General features: G+C 42.7%; 1 protein-coding gene and 1 long non-coding RNA gene across 3 annotated transcripts in view; one reads left to right on the top strand and one right to left on the bottom strand.

Annotated features, from left to right (window-relative positions):
• Positions 1 to 12,481, bottom strand: part of RNF217 (ring finger protein 217) — a 131,586-nt gene extending 119,105 nt beyond the window's left edge. For both annotated transcript variants that reach the window (XM_045499457.1, XM_045499458.1), the window contains exon 1: positions 11,488 to 12,481. In XM_045499457.1, the coding sequence (XP_045355413.1) occupies positions 11,488 to 12,357 (870 nt within the window). In that variant the 5' untranslated portion in view covers positions 12,358 to 12,481. The remainder of the gene's footprint in view (positions 1 to 11,487) is intronic.
• The window catches only part of LOC123608970, a 112,007-nt gene continuing 106,954 nt past the window's right edge, over positions 11,981 to 17,033 (top strand). Inside the window, exon 1 of the long non-coding RNA XR_006717551.1 lies at positions 11,981 to 12,082. This is a non-coding gene — a long non-coding RNA (uncharacterized LOC123608970). The remainder of the gene's footprint in view (positions 12,083 to 17,033) is intronic.

Below are 17,033 nucleotides of genomic sequence, written 5' to 3'. Positions count from 1 at the left end.
AATTTTTATAATGGAAAGGAAATTACATTATATAGAATAATTTTAACTGGGGTTAATAATCAGAATAACTATAAGCTGATCCTGATATTAAGATATTTCCATTACAATGGAATTATCTAAAATCTTTAATTTTAAAAGAGAATGGCTTCTATGTAAGTTTTGCTTAAAACTAAGTAAAGCTTTATTATTAAATTAGTCAAGAATAAAACACGAAAACACAACACCAAAATGTATTAATCAGTATAATGATAGGGGTTGGAAATATTTAATGAAATGATTGATAAGACATGAAGTTAAAAATATTAAAATTCAGGTTTAAAAGATTTACTACCTAAATTAACAACATCTTTTATTTTGGTCTGAAGCAGTGTGGTGGTTCACAAACGTGGCCCCAAATTCTTTGACACTTGCACAAGAAAAATGAGGGGGTCTATGTCCTTTCCTCTTGAAGCTGGGTAGGCTTGTGACTGCATTGCCAAGTGACACGGAGTGACTTACAGTTAGTGCAGAAAAGATCACGTAGCCTCCACCTGGCTCACTTGAGGCTGGCTTCAGGGGATGCCAGGCTCCACGTGAGAAGCCTGCCGCCCTGAGACTACCAGGCTGACAAAGCCACGTGGAGGCACTCCTGGCATCCAGTCCCGGCTGGACTCCCTGACAATGGCCAGGGTCAGCTGCTAGCCACGTGAGTGAACTGAAAGTACAACTCATGCGAACCACATGAGAAACCCCAAATGTGAACTGACCAGCTGAGCCCTTCCCAAATTTCTGACCCATATGTCATAATCAAAACAAAATTGTTGTCTGAAGCCCCTAGGTTCAGGAGGAATTTGTTAAGCAGGAGACATAGTAAGCAGAATAGGTTTTTATAATTAAAGAAGGACCTTTGTGATAGATGGGATGTCAGGATAAAGAGTCAGGCCACAGCATTCCACTGCACTCAAAATTTAAATATACCATGGAATAAGATATCAAAAATTCAGGTTCAAATATTTACCTTATTTTTCTGCCAACCTAAACGTATTATAATTTACTTTCAACCACTCACTCAAACTTTTAACAAATATTTATTGAGCACCTACTCTATTCTGGGCTCCGTGCTAAGTGCTAGTTGTAAAAGCAGCTTAAAGAATAGTGGGGGCAGTAAATTAATCAAACTTCACGTCATCGCTTCCACATATAATTCCAAAGGGGGATAGAAGAATGGTGCCAGAGGGAAAAGGACTCGAAAAGCACTGATTCAGTCTGGAGACTTGATGAAGGCTAAGCTCTGAGGATGAGGAGAAATTCACTCACAAGGGAAGGAGAGAGGAGAGCTGGAAGGGAGAAGGCACTGATAAGCAGAACAGAGCCTTAGCAGAGGTGTCACAAACTGGGATCTTTATGGAGAGTAATGGGAAGGTCTTAAAGGTTTTTAAGCAAGAGAATGAGATGTTGAGATTTTCATTTTAAAATATCATTTTTGCTATCTACTGCAATACTTCATGTATTGACAACACCAGCCTCTAGCGTATTATTTATGGAGTAAATAAATAAGTCCACTCCACAAATATTCATTTCATGCTTCCCACATGCCAAGAGCTAAGAAATTAATCAGCAAAAAAAGATGGTCTCTACATGCATCAAGCTTTACAGTCTAAAGGAAGCAAAGAGCAGGAAATGAGCAATTTTTTAAAGGCTTTTAAATTTTAAATGCATCTAAAGATGAGGACTAGTTTTTCTTTAAGTTTATTTATTTATTTTGAGAGAGAGAGAGAGAGAGAGAGAGAGAGAGACAAAAAGAGAGAGAGGGACAAAAAGAGAGACAGGGAGGGAGGGAGAATCGCAAGCAGGCTCTGTTAGCATAGAGCCCAATGCTGGGCTTAAACTCACCATCAGATCATGACCTGAGCCAAAGTCAAGAGTTGAACGCTTAACTGACTGAACTACCCAGGTGCCCCAGGAAATGGGCAATTTAAATACCATGAAGTAACAATCTTACCGTAAGTAATCCAGGTATAGAGAGCCCAGAAAAATTCCCGGAAGAGATGTCTAAGTTGAGACTAGAAGAATCAGTAAGTGTGAAAGGTCAACAGAATTGGGGGAATAAGGAAAAAAGTGGATCCTCCTAAGACAGAACTTAGGTTACTAAAAGTAAAGGCTCATAACTGAGAGTCACAGAGTGTTCAAGGAAGAAAAAGAAGCTTAATATGGGTGTAGGCTTAAGGCGGAAGGGTTAATAGGAGTTAGATCCCATGTAAACTTTGTTTAGATTCTATTCTAAAAGCAAGAGGCAGGGGCGCCTGGGTGGCGCAGTCGGTTAGGCGTCCGACTTCAGCCAGGTCACGATCTCGCGGTCCGTGAGTTCGAGCCCCGCGTCAGGCTCTGGGCTGATGGCTCAGAGCCTGGAGCCTGTTTCCGATTCTGTGTCTCCCTCTCTCTCTGCCCCTCCCCCGTTCATGCTCTGTCTCTCTCTGTCCCAAAAATAAATAAACATTGAAAAAAATAAAAAATAAAAAAAATAATAATAAAAGCAAGAGGCAGACACTGAAAGGCTAAGAAGGGGAGTACCAAGGCCAGTTGGGCATCTTATAAAAAACCCTCTGGCTATAGTGTGGAGAACAGATTGGAAACAGTCAAGATTGGAGCACTGGGACCAAGTAGGAAGCTGTTGTTAGAATCCAGGACAGAAAGTAGAGCCGTCAGCAGAGAAATGTCAGGAGAAATAGAGAACAGTAGGGAAAAGGATAACAATATTTTTAGGAGGTAGAATTGAGAGGACTTAGTGATTAATTAGGTGAGAGAGGTGAGGGAGAGCAAGCACTCAATGATGACTCCCTAGTTTCTGACCTGGGTACAACTAATGGAAATGGGGAACCCCAAAGAAGGAGCAAGACTTCAGCAGTGTGGAAAGGATGATGAGGAAAGGGAGATTTAGTTGTGGGAAGTTTAAAGTGGCTGTGGGTGGGTGGGACATACAAGTGGAAAGGTACAGGGAAAAGATGGCTATATGGTACTGAAAGTGAGAAGAGTGATCCCGGCTAGAGAAAGAGATTTGGAAGTTCGGTGTTACTTGAAACCATAGGAGTAGATGAGCTGGTCCCATTAATACATAATACTAATACCATACAGTGAGAACAGAGGAGTTAGATATGGATCAGGCAGACACCAACATGAAGAGATGGTAACACAAGAGAAAGCACAAATGGTGAACAAAATGAATGGCCAGAGAGTTAGGAAGGAAACAGGCAAGTATGTTGCCGTTAAAACTTGATAGCAACTTGAATTATAGCTTTTCTGAACTCAATTTCTCTTGATTTTCTTACGTGAAGATGAGCCTGGGTTTGGCAGAAAACTATCTCTGCACCTGGGCAAGTGTCCTCCACTTCCTCAGAACATGAAATTGAGTTCCTTCTCCTTCTTGGACTAGAAGGCTTGTGATTTTGTACAATACAGATATAAATTTAAAGGGAAAATAAAACAAATATATTTAGCTTACAAATAAAATAATAAATGTAAACAATGTAAAAAGGCTATGGATTTTAGAGCCAAATGGACATGAATTTAAATCCCACTTGTGCCATTTCTCAGCTATGCGATTTAAAGTGAGTTATTTTATCTCTCTAACCTTCAGTTTCATCATATAACATTCTGCTACCTGAAGCACAGAAATGGAGCTGTTCCTATTTTCTCAAACCCAATCTGATCAGAGAGCCAATCTCACCAGTGCCAATGAAAACAATACTATTCATGGTTGCAAAAGACCTCCTTGTTAGGAAATTGATGGTCAATTTCAACCCTCATCCTGCTGAAACTATCAGAAGCATTAGACAATGATTATTCCTTCCTTTTTAAAACACTAGGCGCCTGGGTGGCTCAGTCGGTTAAGCGTCCGACTTCAGCTCAGGTCACGATCTCACAGTTCATGAGTTCGAGCCCCGAGTGGGGCTCTGTGCTGACAGCTCAGAGCCTGGAGCCTGCTTCGGATTCTGTGTCTCCCTCTCTCTGCTCCTCCCCATCATGCTCTGTCTCTCTCTCTCTCTCTCAAAAATAAATAAACATTAAAAAATAAAATAAAATACCATCTTGGTTTGCTTCTGGGTAACATTCCACCTTGGTTTTCTTCTTGCTTAACTGGCCCACTCCATTTTAGATCCTTCCTGGTTCGTTCACATGTCCCAGGTCCCGTATTAGTAAACATTGGTGTGCCTAGACACTGTCCTTCTCTATCTACTATCACTCCCCAGATGGCCCCATCTAGTCTCATGGCTTTAAATACCATCTACATGTCCAGAATGTTCAAATATACATCTTTTGTTCATATCTCTCTTCTGAATGCCAGACGCCAGCTGCCTACTCAACACCCTTTCATGAATGTCTAAACAGCTTTTCAAACTTAGCACGAACTCCTGATTCTCCCTACACCTAGTCCTCCTACACTATTCCTCATCTTATTAAATGGCAACCCCATTCTTCTCATTGCTTGGGCTCAAAACCTATGTCATCTTTGGTTCTTTTTCTCTCATCCCACACTCCATCAGCAGCAAATTCTGTCAGCTCCATTTTCACGATATATTCAAAATTCAACCAGCTCAACTCACATTCACCTTTACGATCTTAGTCTGCACTACACCATCTCTCCTCTGGACTACTGCCATAGTCTTCTGATCTTTTAATTTGCATTCTTGATTCCTATAGTATAACATTCTCCACAAAGAGCCAGAGTAAATCTCTTTTAAAGTTAAGTTACACCTGGTTATCTCAAAATCTTCTTACAGCCTCCTATCTCACTCAGAGGAAATACAAATTCTTTATGGTCCTAAAGCCCTCTCTGACCAGCTTTCTCATTCCCGCTGTTTTCTTCTTATCACTCCCCATCTCACTCCTTATGCTTCAGCCACATGGATGCCTTCACCGTCCTGGAACACCCCAAGCAAGTACTGGTCTCTGGAACTTTATACTTATTATTTCCTTAAATGTCCTCATGGTTTATTCCCTTATTGCTGTCGTGAAGATCTCTACTCAATGATCACCTTGAAAAACCCTCCCTGACAACTACCCTCCTCGATTATAAATATACGAACGGCCTCCTCCTCACTATTATCACCCTTCTCTTGTCTCTTTCTTCATAGCCTTTATTATCCCCTAATATACTAAATGATACTAATTATTTATCTTATAGTCTATCCCCTCTGGCTTAGGATATAAACTCCATGAAGGAGGGATTTTATCTACTTTAGTTCTCTGAATCCCCAATACCTACAATAGTGACTGGCATGTAATAGGTATTTAATATATAAATGAATTAAAATTCAATAATAAAATATGTAAGAAGTGCTTAAAATATAGATGTTCAATAAATGGTTGCTCTTATTATTTGTGGAAACTTAACCATACAAGTGTAATTTCCCCAAAATTGATGGGACAAATAATACTGAGAAAGTTGAAAGAGCATGGCGTACTTCAGAAATTATTTTTCTATAGGCACTGAATTTCTTATTTTAAGACACAATTTGACTTGGGAAGGTTCATTTAGTTGATCATATGAAACTCTTCTGACAAAGTGAATATGAACAAAATAAACAAATTTTTGAAATTTTATAACTTTAAATATTTGCCATATCGTAAAGAATAATCCAAAACAAACTTAGCAAAAGCATGTTTTCTTTTAAGTAAAGGTAATAAATATTTTGAAAGGAGTAAGATATTTAATAATATTCTATTTCCAATAATTAGAGCTCTGAGAAATATGTGTGTTAAGAAATACATAATGGATGGATTTACTACTCTGGATTAAACACAACAGGTGGAACTGTAACGTGTTTACTAAATGGTAAGCTGGTACTCCAGAAGTGGTTTAATAAAATCCTTCCAAGGGCACCCGGATGGCTCAGTCAGTGGAGTATGGACTCGACTTCAGCTCAGGTCATGATCGCAGGGCTGTGGGATCAAAGCCCTGTGTCAGGCTCTGTGCTGAGCATGGAGCCTGCTTGGGATTCTCCCTCTCTCCCTTTGCCCCCACCCCCATTCATGCTCTCTCTCTAAAATAAAAATAATAATAAGACAAAATAAAAATGAAAATAAAACAAAATCCTCCCAAAAAGTAAGAAGAGAAAGAGATCCACAGTTGACCGGCAACTTAAAAGCTTATTTATATCCCCAGATAAAGCTGAGAAAAAATACTGCACACAAGGCTCTGAGATGGCTCCTTGAGGGAATTTAATACATTTACAGAGTATCTCATGGTACTTGGCCTACAGGTACCCAAATAGATGTTTGTTAAATGCGTAAATGATACAGTAATAAATGAATACATTAATTATAAGAAACTACCACTCAGGTGTCTGTCTACAGTGCCCATTACAATCTCTTAACAAAAAGCTGGGAGTTTAAGTTCTAAGGCTCTTCTTTCTCTCTCTCTCACATCAGGAGTAAGGAAGAGCCAGGGGCGTCTGGGTGGCTCAGTCAGTTAAGCATCCGACTTCGGCTCAGGTCATGATCTCAGGGTTCAAGTCCCACATTGGGGTCTGTGCTGATAGCTCAGAGCCTGGAGCCTGCTTTGGATTCTGTGGCTCCCCCCTCTCTCTGCCCTCCCCTGCTTGCACTCTCTCTCTCTCTCTCTCCCTCAAAAATAAACATTAAAAAAAAAAGGGGGAGTAAGGAAGAGCCTTCCAGTATAAAAGCTGAGCTCTGCTCTAGAAGGAAAGAAAATCACCACTCTAAAGGTTACAATTGACGCCTTGGGTAAGTAGTACTACTTGTCATGTTATTTGAGATCTCTTAGGCAGTGGAGTACAAGGCCGGGTTTTTCTTCGTAGCCTCATCTCTAGACAGCTGGAAGAGACGGAAGGGAAACACCCAGGCAACACACAGACGAGGTTCTGCTGGTTCAGACCTCAGCCCTCAACAGGGTATTTGGTCCGCAGAAATCAAATGTCCATTAAAATCAGATTTTGAAAGGTAAAAGAAAAAAGAGATTATGAAGGAGATATGAAGAAATTATTAGAGACATATTATTAAAGAGGCAGAAGAGAGAAGTAAGGGCATGAGTCAGTAAGGTGTGAAAGCAAATGTTATCGCACCCTTCAAATACACGTGTGAGCACACACATGCAAATTCTGGGCACAAAATAATAAGTTTACATATTCCTTCACTCTCACTTTTCAAACCTGCAGAGAAATGAAATGTATCCCGGTCTCATTATTCTTCACATTTTCAGGACTATCAAAATCACACCTGGCATGACAGGATCCAAAAATTCACCTGTGCGAAGATGGCTGTGTTCAAACTCCACATTGCACACATTAGCTTCTAAAAATACACAGGTTGGTTTAAGATTTAAAGGGAAAAAAGTAGGTTACACTTGTACCCATACAAGTCTGCATGACTCAGAGTTTAATAATAGGATACATAAGATGTCACCCTTAGGTCACCGATTCTAGGGTGACTATAGTAGACTGTCATTTTAAGACATCACCATCTAACAGCTGCTTTGTTCACAATATGTAGAAGAAATATGTTGCTTGTCTCTATTAATACTCATCTGACAGGTGTGTACATTCCAACTCACATGCACCTGCCAGTTGGGAGCTCTTTGAAGCAGAGTGATGAAAGCCACAACAGCTGTTACCTTTAGACAGTCCTTAGCATACCCAATGTTCTCTTTATCTAAAGTGCTAAATAGTAACACTTCATATTATAATAAGTTTTACTGTCTGAAACCAAAACCATGAAGGAAAGATATCAACGGAGGATTTCTGAAATAAGTGCAATATCGTTCTCTGAAACAAAAGAAGGCAACAATCTTGCCTCCTAGGAAGATGTGTTAGAGGCCAAACCAGCTGAGGAGGTTAACATTTACAATGGCTCAGTGACCTGTAGACATCCCCGGACTGTGTGCTTTAGCCATGGTCAGACATGCATACATAGGTCACTGGGAAATGCTTCTAAAATGTATGTATCAACGACTTATGGACCCAGGCAACATACACTAGTGTAACTTCCACTGTATCCGTTATGTGTTCTACAGCCCTTAAGCCAACACCTATGCAGTGGCAAAGATTATAATTTATCAGTTCAACCCTTCACCATGGCAATTGAAAATTGGGTGGTACACACTGAACTGTAAAGTCATTCCACTAAGAGGGGCTCCCCGCAGCCCCAGTCATGGTGATGACTGGAGAAGAATATTATGTTTCAAGAAATAAAACTATTATTTAGAAAGCACAGTATGCAGGTATTTAAGTCATGGCCTAATCTGCTTTCTCTGTACTGAAATAATGACCACAACTACTCATCCGCCTTCATTACACATGCAGTCCAGGGCATTAATGGAAATAAGACTTACCATCTAAAAATCCTTGCTCCCACCTTCCAAGTTCATACCTTCTTTCAAAGAACTCAGCCTCCCTTTTTAGAAGAACATTAATTTAACCAGGCAATATTCCAACTCACATTTAGTATGTATTTTTAATGTATTTAGTATAAAATGCTTAATAGAAAATCACCTTTATTTTCTTAAGTGATGTCAAATAATGCACTATTTGACACAAATTCAAAAACAAGTGAAAAATATCACTAATAACTTTTTATTTCAAATGCATCATTTTATTTTAAAAGGTCTTAAGAGCCCTGCAAATTCGGGTTTAACAGATTTTAGTCTGTCAAACCCATGAAAGCTTATAAAATGAGAAAGAAAGCACTCAGTGTGCCCTTTTGATCTAGCTCAGTAAGGCAACAAAATAACTCTGCAGTTTGATTTGGTTTTGCTTCAGAACTGGCATGTCATTACAGGTCACGGTCTGCAATTCTATTTCATTGATGAGGAAATTAAGGCATAGAGAGGTTAAGTGACATGGAAACATAGACCCTTTGAATAGAAGTGACCTTAGAATTAACACAGACCAGAAATATTACAACCACAAGCCTGTATGTATTTTTATCCAATTGGTAAAAAATTCCATTTGCATAGAAGCTAAAAGTTCATCTAAAAAATCTTTAATTCTAACTTTCATAGCAAACTTAGTAAACCTGTTATTTTTGTCTGCTTTAAGACTTTGTCTTTTGCCTTTAACTTGAAGCTCACAGTAGAATTTAGCACGCAAGTAGAATACCACTTTCTGGCAATGGTTACTGGGGGTAATCTCATCCTCTCTTGGTCACTCAGCTCTTCAAAAATTTGGTAACTATTAGCTGAGCCTCTACCATATGTCCAACAGCATTCTAGGTGCTAAAGACACAGCAGCAAACACATCATGTCACAATTCCTGTCTTTGTGGAAACAAATTACATAAGTATAAGAGAGTGGGGTGAGGCTAAACTTGAAAAAGAGTGGTCAGTGAAGGCCATTTGGATGGCATTTGCATACAGATCTGAAAGAGAGGAGTGAGAGGAGTAGGCAAGCAAAGGGAATGGTATCTAGGGGGGCTATTCCAGGCAAAAGGAACAACAAATGCAAAAGCCCTGGGGTAGAAGCTTGCCTGGCCTGTGGGACTCATTTTTCCTGTTTAATATTTTAAATAAAGTAGGCTTTTCTTTACTGAAAGGTCTGTCCAATACTTTGGAAGAAAATCAGGGACATACATAACACCCATAATTACTGCAAACAAGTTTCAGATACTATGTCACTTGAGAGAAGTTTCTAGTGTTTGTGTATTGTAATGACACTGCGCTCACCCTGCCACCCTTCCACTCCCCATTCCTTCTCTTCTCCATTACAGATCAAAATATTGACTGCCTACAACAAAATTAAGGAGATTTATATATATATATATATATATATATATATATATATATATATATATATGCGCTTTGGGCAAAGGGCCCACCTTAAGAAAATCAAACTAATGCAGAATACCTCAACCCACACCAGCTACCCTCCTTGAACTTCTAAACCCACAGCATCTGTATCCAGCCTTTAAGTATACCTGGTATTGTTACTCTATTTACATCTCATTATATGCTACCGTGTATTGCTCTTGCATACACATCTGCTCTCACAGTGACTCCCTTGGAGCAGGGCCCATATTTGGGGAATGTCTGAATCCCACCACAGGGATCTGCACATGGATGGCACCAATATCTGTTTGCCGATGATGTCATAGAAACTACCACATGAGAGCAGACATTCCTCCTGTTTTAAGTATCTGTTTGTGGATACAGCATAAAAGAGACATCAGTCTCTTGCAGGCGTTTGGATAATCTCAACCATCTTGGCTAACTTACTGTTTGTGTAACATTCCATTCTGTTTAAGTTTCCCTTTGCATTTTTCGGTTGGGCACAGTACACACTTTCAGTCTAGACACCAGCATGGATTAGCCACAAAACACACAGGAACCACACTGTGTGGAATCCTGTTCAGTTCACTTCAGCCAATGTTATTAAACACTATTACTGGAAAGGGACTCAGCATAAAACTATCAAACACTAGGACTACAAGACATTGCCCATACAGTCTGGCAAAACAAACAGACACATAAGGAACTTCAGTGCCTGCAAGGCACACAGAAGTATTTTGAAAGTATATAAGCAGCGGCCCGGAAGGTGAGGAAAGGCTTCCCAAAAAGAGTTGGCACCTGAACAGCCAAGGGTTTTGAAAGATGAATAAGCCTAGGACAATCAGACATGGGATCAAAGGGCATTCCAGATTGTGCAAAACACTGGCAGAAACATAACAGCTTGAAAACTACTGGAAGAACTCATTCACCGTCAGTGAAGGAAAGCTGGTCTATTGCACGCTTAAGCTTTCCAAGAAAAAAAACAAGCTTTCAAATAAGAAGCCGAGGAAGAAAGTTTCACCACTGCTTGTTTTGTTAAGCCTCTTAGCCTAGCTTTCCTTTGTTTTGGTCTGTTTTGTTCCCTCTTAAAGAAACAAAGTACTGTGCTGGCATAAAACTTCAGTGAGGAAAAGTACTTCAACTTTACTGTGGAATAAGAAAAATGCTAAGTGGGCATGGGCCAAGGAATGAATAAATGAATGAATGAATGAATAAATGAATGAAAAAATAAATAAAACTTTTCTGGAATACATAAATGGAGCACAATTTAAAATTCAGGCATCATGGACCTGAAATGCTAATTCCAACAATTCCAAGGCTTCTCTTCACCAACTTAATACATACTTACAGTGTTTTGTGCCCACTATTTGTTAGTTCGGGGATACTAGGCCTATGAGGCACTTTCATTGTCCTCCTTTTAGAGCGAGCTCTGGCTTGCAATTTAGTAAAAGAAATAAGCAGAGGACAATTCACTGTAGACTGTTCCCTCCACGGTTGCCAACTTAAAGCCTGAAGCTCCTGCAGAGTTAAATTCCAGTCAAGTTAGCCGTGAGGTCAAACACACTTCAATAATAATTACACCGACAACAACTGAGATGTGAGAAACTGACAGAGGTCGTTGGTAGAATTGTCTCATCACCTCTTCCTGTGAACCCGGAGTTGGCGAGCTGGTGGAGGACCGCCTCGCCAGGGGCCTGAACACAAGAGGGGACAGAGTGGGGGTAGAGTTACCTGGGAGCTCAGGTAGACTTTGAGGCACTCCTCGCACACGGCCTTCTTGCAGCAGGGCAAGGGCTTGATGGGCTTGTCCTCCAGGCACACCCGGCACATCAGCACCATGAGGGGCACATAGGGATCCCCTACCCCACCCAGGTCAGAGTAGGGTGGAGCTCCCAACAGGCTGGGCACGGAGAATGGCTCGGGCGCCAGGTAGAACTCCAGCTCGATGCTGCCGCCGTCGGGGGACAAGGGGTCCGTCGGGAGGGACAGCCGGGGGCTGGGGAAGGAGGTGGGGGTGCTGGGAACGTTCGTCACCGGCGGAGCCCGAGGTGAAGATGCGGGTGGCGAGGGCTGCTCCGCGGTGGGGGCCTCGGGCAGGTCGTTCTCCACGCAGAACACGGAGCAGAAGACTTGTCTCTTGGCGGGGATTGGGCGCCGCTGACCCAGCACGTCCAAGACCAGTTCGTCCGCGGCCCCGACGCGGGTCCTAGGCTCCGGCTCTTCGCCCAGGGGCACGTCCTGCTGTTCATGCCCTCCCTCGTCTCGGCCCCCTGCTTCCTCCTCCTCTTCCAGCTGCTGCTGCAAAGTCTGGGGGTTAAGGGGCCCGGTAAGTGCCAGTCCCGCGGGCTGCCCCGGCGCTCGGCTCTTCCTCCCGTCCGGGCCCCCCCGGCTCCCCGCGGGCTCCGGGGCGCTGGTGTCCGCGCAGCCCGAGTCGCTTCCGCAGCCACCGCCGCTCGGCTCGGCGGAGGCGGCGCGCGGCCCCGGCGCCCCGGCGCTGTCCCCCCGCGGCCTCGGGGGCTCGGGGTGGCCCGTGGCGCCGCCGGCGGGGGCCCGCGCCTCCTGCGGCCCGCCGCCGCTCACCGTGCTCTGCTCCTCGCCCATCGCCGCCCGCGGCCCGCGCCGCCGCTGCCCATCCAGCCGCCGGGACCCCCACCCGGCGCCGGCGGGCAGCGGGGGCAGCGGCTCGGCTCGACTCGCGGCTCCGCTTCTGCTTCCGGGTCCCTCCTCCGGGGCTGGGACGCCCCGAGCTCCCTCCGGGGAGCCCGTGCTCCCGGGCCGCGGCAGGCAGGGAGCCCGGCCCGCTCCGCCGCTCCTCCTCCTCGTCCTCCGGCGCGGCCGGGGACCGCCTCGGGGGCGCTGAGGGCCGCTCGCTCCGGGCGCGGGCGCGCCCGCCCCTCATGCAGGTCGGGGCGGTGCCCCGGGGCCCCCGCGAGCCCCCGGGCGGGGCAGAGGGTCCGGGGGTGGGGGGGTGGGGAGGCGGCCGTCAGTCCCGCGCCATCGCGGGTCCCCGCTCCGGGCCGCGCGGGACGGGCGGCGGGAGGGCGGTGGTCGGAGCGTCCAGGGGCCTGTGGCGCCGCCGCGGCGCGCCCCGGGAGGTGCAGCGGGAGCGCGAGCGAGCCGCCCCGGCCCCTGGGGGAGAGGCCAGCGCGGGCGACCTCCCTCTGCTCAGGCTTCACCTAGAGCCCTCCTCGCTGCCCCGCACCCCACCCTTCTGGCGCACACCTCCCCACACGTACACACACGCGCAGGCACCCGCGCGCTCACTCACACGCACACCCCGAGTGGGTGTGATCTAAGCGCCGAGATGCTCTCTCGCGGCCAGAGTTCACACTCGGCCTCAACAAGCAGGCAGGCTGCCCTTCGGGCTACGCAGGAGATAGAACTTCCTACGGAATCACCGTATACTCAGAGCAGAAACTAGAGAACACTGGCTACTTAGGGTTTTGGTTTCTCTTGGGCCCGTCCAATTCGAAATCCTCCAAAGAGGGAGTTCAGAGAAATAACGCTAGGGTTTATTCGTTCAAAATGCTGCATGCACTAACTCTGCTTTCTGTCTGTGGAGGTCGGAAAGATCTTTGAAACCCACAAGGAAGCCAAAAGTGCTTTTAACCTACTCCTCCAACTGGAATCCTTATGAGAGCTGACAAATAACTGATTTAAGCATTATCCCTCTTTCCTCCTCTTCGGTGTTCTCTTACGAACTTTTTCTTAACCCTTTAAATATTCCAGACCAGGTAGCACAAGGTAGTAAAATGGCCTGGCCTAATTAATAAACTGGCTCATTGATGGGAATCGGGAGGAGTTCTTACATTAGCATAACCGTATTTATCTCCAAAACGGTTTCAAAGACAACAATTACATTTGAGCCAGTACTTAATTATGTGTTGATCTATCTTTATTTTACAGGAAGTATTAGTCACCCAGGCTGGTGTGTTTTAGTTCCCTAAAGCCAATGAAAACATTTTGGGGAAGCCAGCCCTTGTTTTTTCGTCTTGAGAGGGAATTCAGTTTACACATCCATGTAATAGGAAAGAGTTGTGAAGTGTGTAGCATTTGTCTTGAAGTTGTTATTGGTTTGTTCTGAGATATTTCCCAAACCAGTTACAAATGCGAGAAAGGCTACTGATCATGCAATACCAAGAAAACAGTGCAACACCAAAGCACATTCCTATCCTTTGTGTCTGATGCTCAGTTGCACCCTAGCGGGATGAACCCAATCAATCAGTCGAAATGCCACCTCATTTATCAGTCTGACCCAAGAACGAAGAATTCTTACTTGGAAGAATAAATGCTATTCAATAATTTTTTTTTCCTTCCATTTTGGATAGTTTCCTGTTAACTACTGTCTCCTCCAAATGATACCTCTCGTGTTTGATGTTCTAAGGGCTGGGATAAGAAGCTACATGTGTGTGCCTTTTGTGTATGCCATCTGATAACTATTGCTCTATTCTTCAAAAGAGATACAAAAGTAATCTGTATTATCCAGGTGACAACAGGCTAAATGTAAGACCAGAGTAACAATAATGAATACAAAAAGTGTAACTCCAGAGTGTCTATAGGAATCAAACACCTTAAGGTCTTCCCATAGTTTTGGGACTCCTTCCCCCATACATATTTGTCATGAGAGTTCCAAGAACTAGTTCTTGCAGTCCCCACCACCTTGTTCCTTATCCGTTAGGCTTTAGTTCACTGGAGATGGCTCTCCTTGCCACTGAACCAACTAGAAATCACTGCTGGAAATCCTGAAGGCTTCCCCAAACACGCAGCCCTTCTTGCCATGACTTCATTTCCATGGGATTCATCCATCTTTGTGAAAATAAAATAGATCCATAGCATGTCATACCTCCTCCCTCCAGACAGACTCAGACTTGCCTGAATCCTGGGCTCAGCCTCCCTGGTGTTCAATCTGGGACACTGGCAGCATGGAAATGAGTTAAAATGCGAAGTTAAAATTCCGGTCAGACCATCAATTTCCCCTGAAATGAAATGCATGAAGCACCTATAATGATTGTGCTGACAGGATTCACTTTTTTAAAAGGATTGGTTGAAAACATAGTCACCATAACATAAATTTCACTCATCTACCACAAGCTTAATATTCTTGTAACTCAGGCCATCTGCCCCGCATCAGGCTGTGTACAGTTGTTAGTACAACATAAACACTGCCACTGCCACTTTTATCTCTCAATACTTTCTAATCTGCAATGAGCTGTGCACCTTCCCTAAAACCAAGACTAGCACTAGAAGACGATGTCAAGTGTGAGAACTGACATAGTCAGCTGCTTTAGGTCGTTATTAAACATTATTTTTTTATTACCTACTTTTATTATCCTGGCCTTTCAACATGACTTGAAAATTTTTATTCAGATATTAATTTGAACATAAAAAAGCTTAGATTTATTAACTTATTAGAAAGATGTTGCGAGATGGCAGAAGAGCTGTGCATCATTTTAAGTTTACATATTGAGGGTAAAACATCATTTCTTCTTGCCTGTTGTGGAAAAGAAATGCGTAACATTTAAATACCGTAAGATAATTATCCAGGGAATACCTGACTTGTTTTTCCTTCTGTCTTTCAACTATCCAAACAAAATTTTTCAAACAAATTCATTTCCTGAAGAGGAATAAACAGGATGGAATGGTCTACTAGGTCTGCTTCTGAAAGACACAGTTGAATGTTGGTTCTCACTTTCCTGTTCTGTCCTCTTCACCCATGGAGGAAGAGAACCTGGATTCATTAAGGAAAAGGGCATCAAGAAGAAAAGAATGGGACACAATTGTTTCCCTTTCTTTTGCCACCCTAAAGTCCCTAAATCCAAATAGTAGGCTTTTGTAAGATGAAGTTAAAAATAAAACAAAACAGTACATTCCTTCCGCTTATAAAATAAAAGTCTAAATGTTTGGAATATAGAGGAAACCAAGAAGAAAAAGGAGGACAAGGTAGGGTGGGAAAAGGAAGGAAAGGAGGAAAGTATGAAGGAAGGAAGGAAGGAGGGAAGGAAGAAATGAGACAAAGAACTTCAGCCAATACTCACTACCCCAAATAACTACTTTAACATATTGAGATATTTCATTCTAGTGTTTGCATCTGTGTGTATAAAAATGTATTAGACAGTATACTCTCTTTTCCTGCTTTTTTTTCTGCTTTTTTTTTAAAAAACTTAGTAATATATCCTGAATAGTTTCCATATAATTAAAACATGTGTACATCATTATGATTTGTGACCATATAGAATTTTACTATGTACATGCGTCACAATTTATTTAATGAATTCTATTTTATTTTTTAAATTAGATTATTTATGATCTCAAGGTATATAACACTTAATATATGTTAATATTTCTGCTATAACCTTTGTTACATTCCTAATATACCATAGCATAAGTTCTAAAATTAAATTGCTTCAGAAAAGGGTAAATGTACTTTTGTAGCTTTTGGCTCATATTATCCCAGAAACTTAACACCAATTTATAGTCCCATCAATAATGAGACTGAGTCTACTCTCCTAATCATTCTAAGACTTTTAAAAATTCAAATGCTATAAATAACATCTTGTGTTTTAATGTGTGTATTCTTTTAAATAAAAAAGGGCAAGATCAAATCTCCTTTGGATATTTACAGTCTCCTTTGGATATGTACATTGTTATGATTCTCTATTCCTGAAATTATGGTCTGACAGCTTCCTTTCCTCATCTTATTTTTGAATTTCCTCTTTAGTCTTCCAGTGACAATAGTGGTGTAAAAATGTGCAGAGATAAACTCAGTCATAATTAATACTTCTAAATCCATAATACCAATCCCTCATTTCCAAAATAGAGATTTATTTATTTGAGTGCACAAACTCATTCCCAAATGAGTATTTTACCAAGGAAATCCTATATCTCAACCCACACTGTGGAAGCTCTTTAAGACAAAAAAAAAAGATCCACTGACAATGTAAAATTGACCCTTCCTGAACAGAAAACCAGTTCCCTGATCACTGAAGGAGTCACCAAGAGCTTGCATTTTTAAGGGCAACACAAACTTTCCACTACTGTGGCTTTGGTTTCCCAGAAAGATGTCAGCCCTGGCTCTGCATTTAGAAATCCCTAATCTCCTCTTCCCAAGCACATAGTGACATGAATAGAGAGGCATGTTCTCTCTGTTCCTCAGCTTCTCTTTCTAAAAAGGGTGTCAAGTCACAGCCTTCCCCTGACAGGCTTTGTTTATAGCAGAAGTCAGAGAAATTTACAGCCTGGCTCCTCCCTGGCCCCGAGACTGGAATGGTTCATTGGTT

This window comes from Leopardus geoffroyi, chromosome B2, assembly GCF_018350155.1.
Source record: "Leopardus geoffroyi isolate Oge1 chromosome B2, O.geoffroyi_Oge1_pat1.0, whole genome shotgun sequence".
Lineage (NCBI taxonomy): Eukaryota > Metazoa > Chordata > Mammalia > Carnivora > Felidae > Leopardus > Leopardus geoffroyi.
Note: the sequence above shows the minus strand (reverse complement) of the source record. Positions and strands in the feature narration are given on the sequence as shown.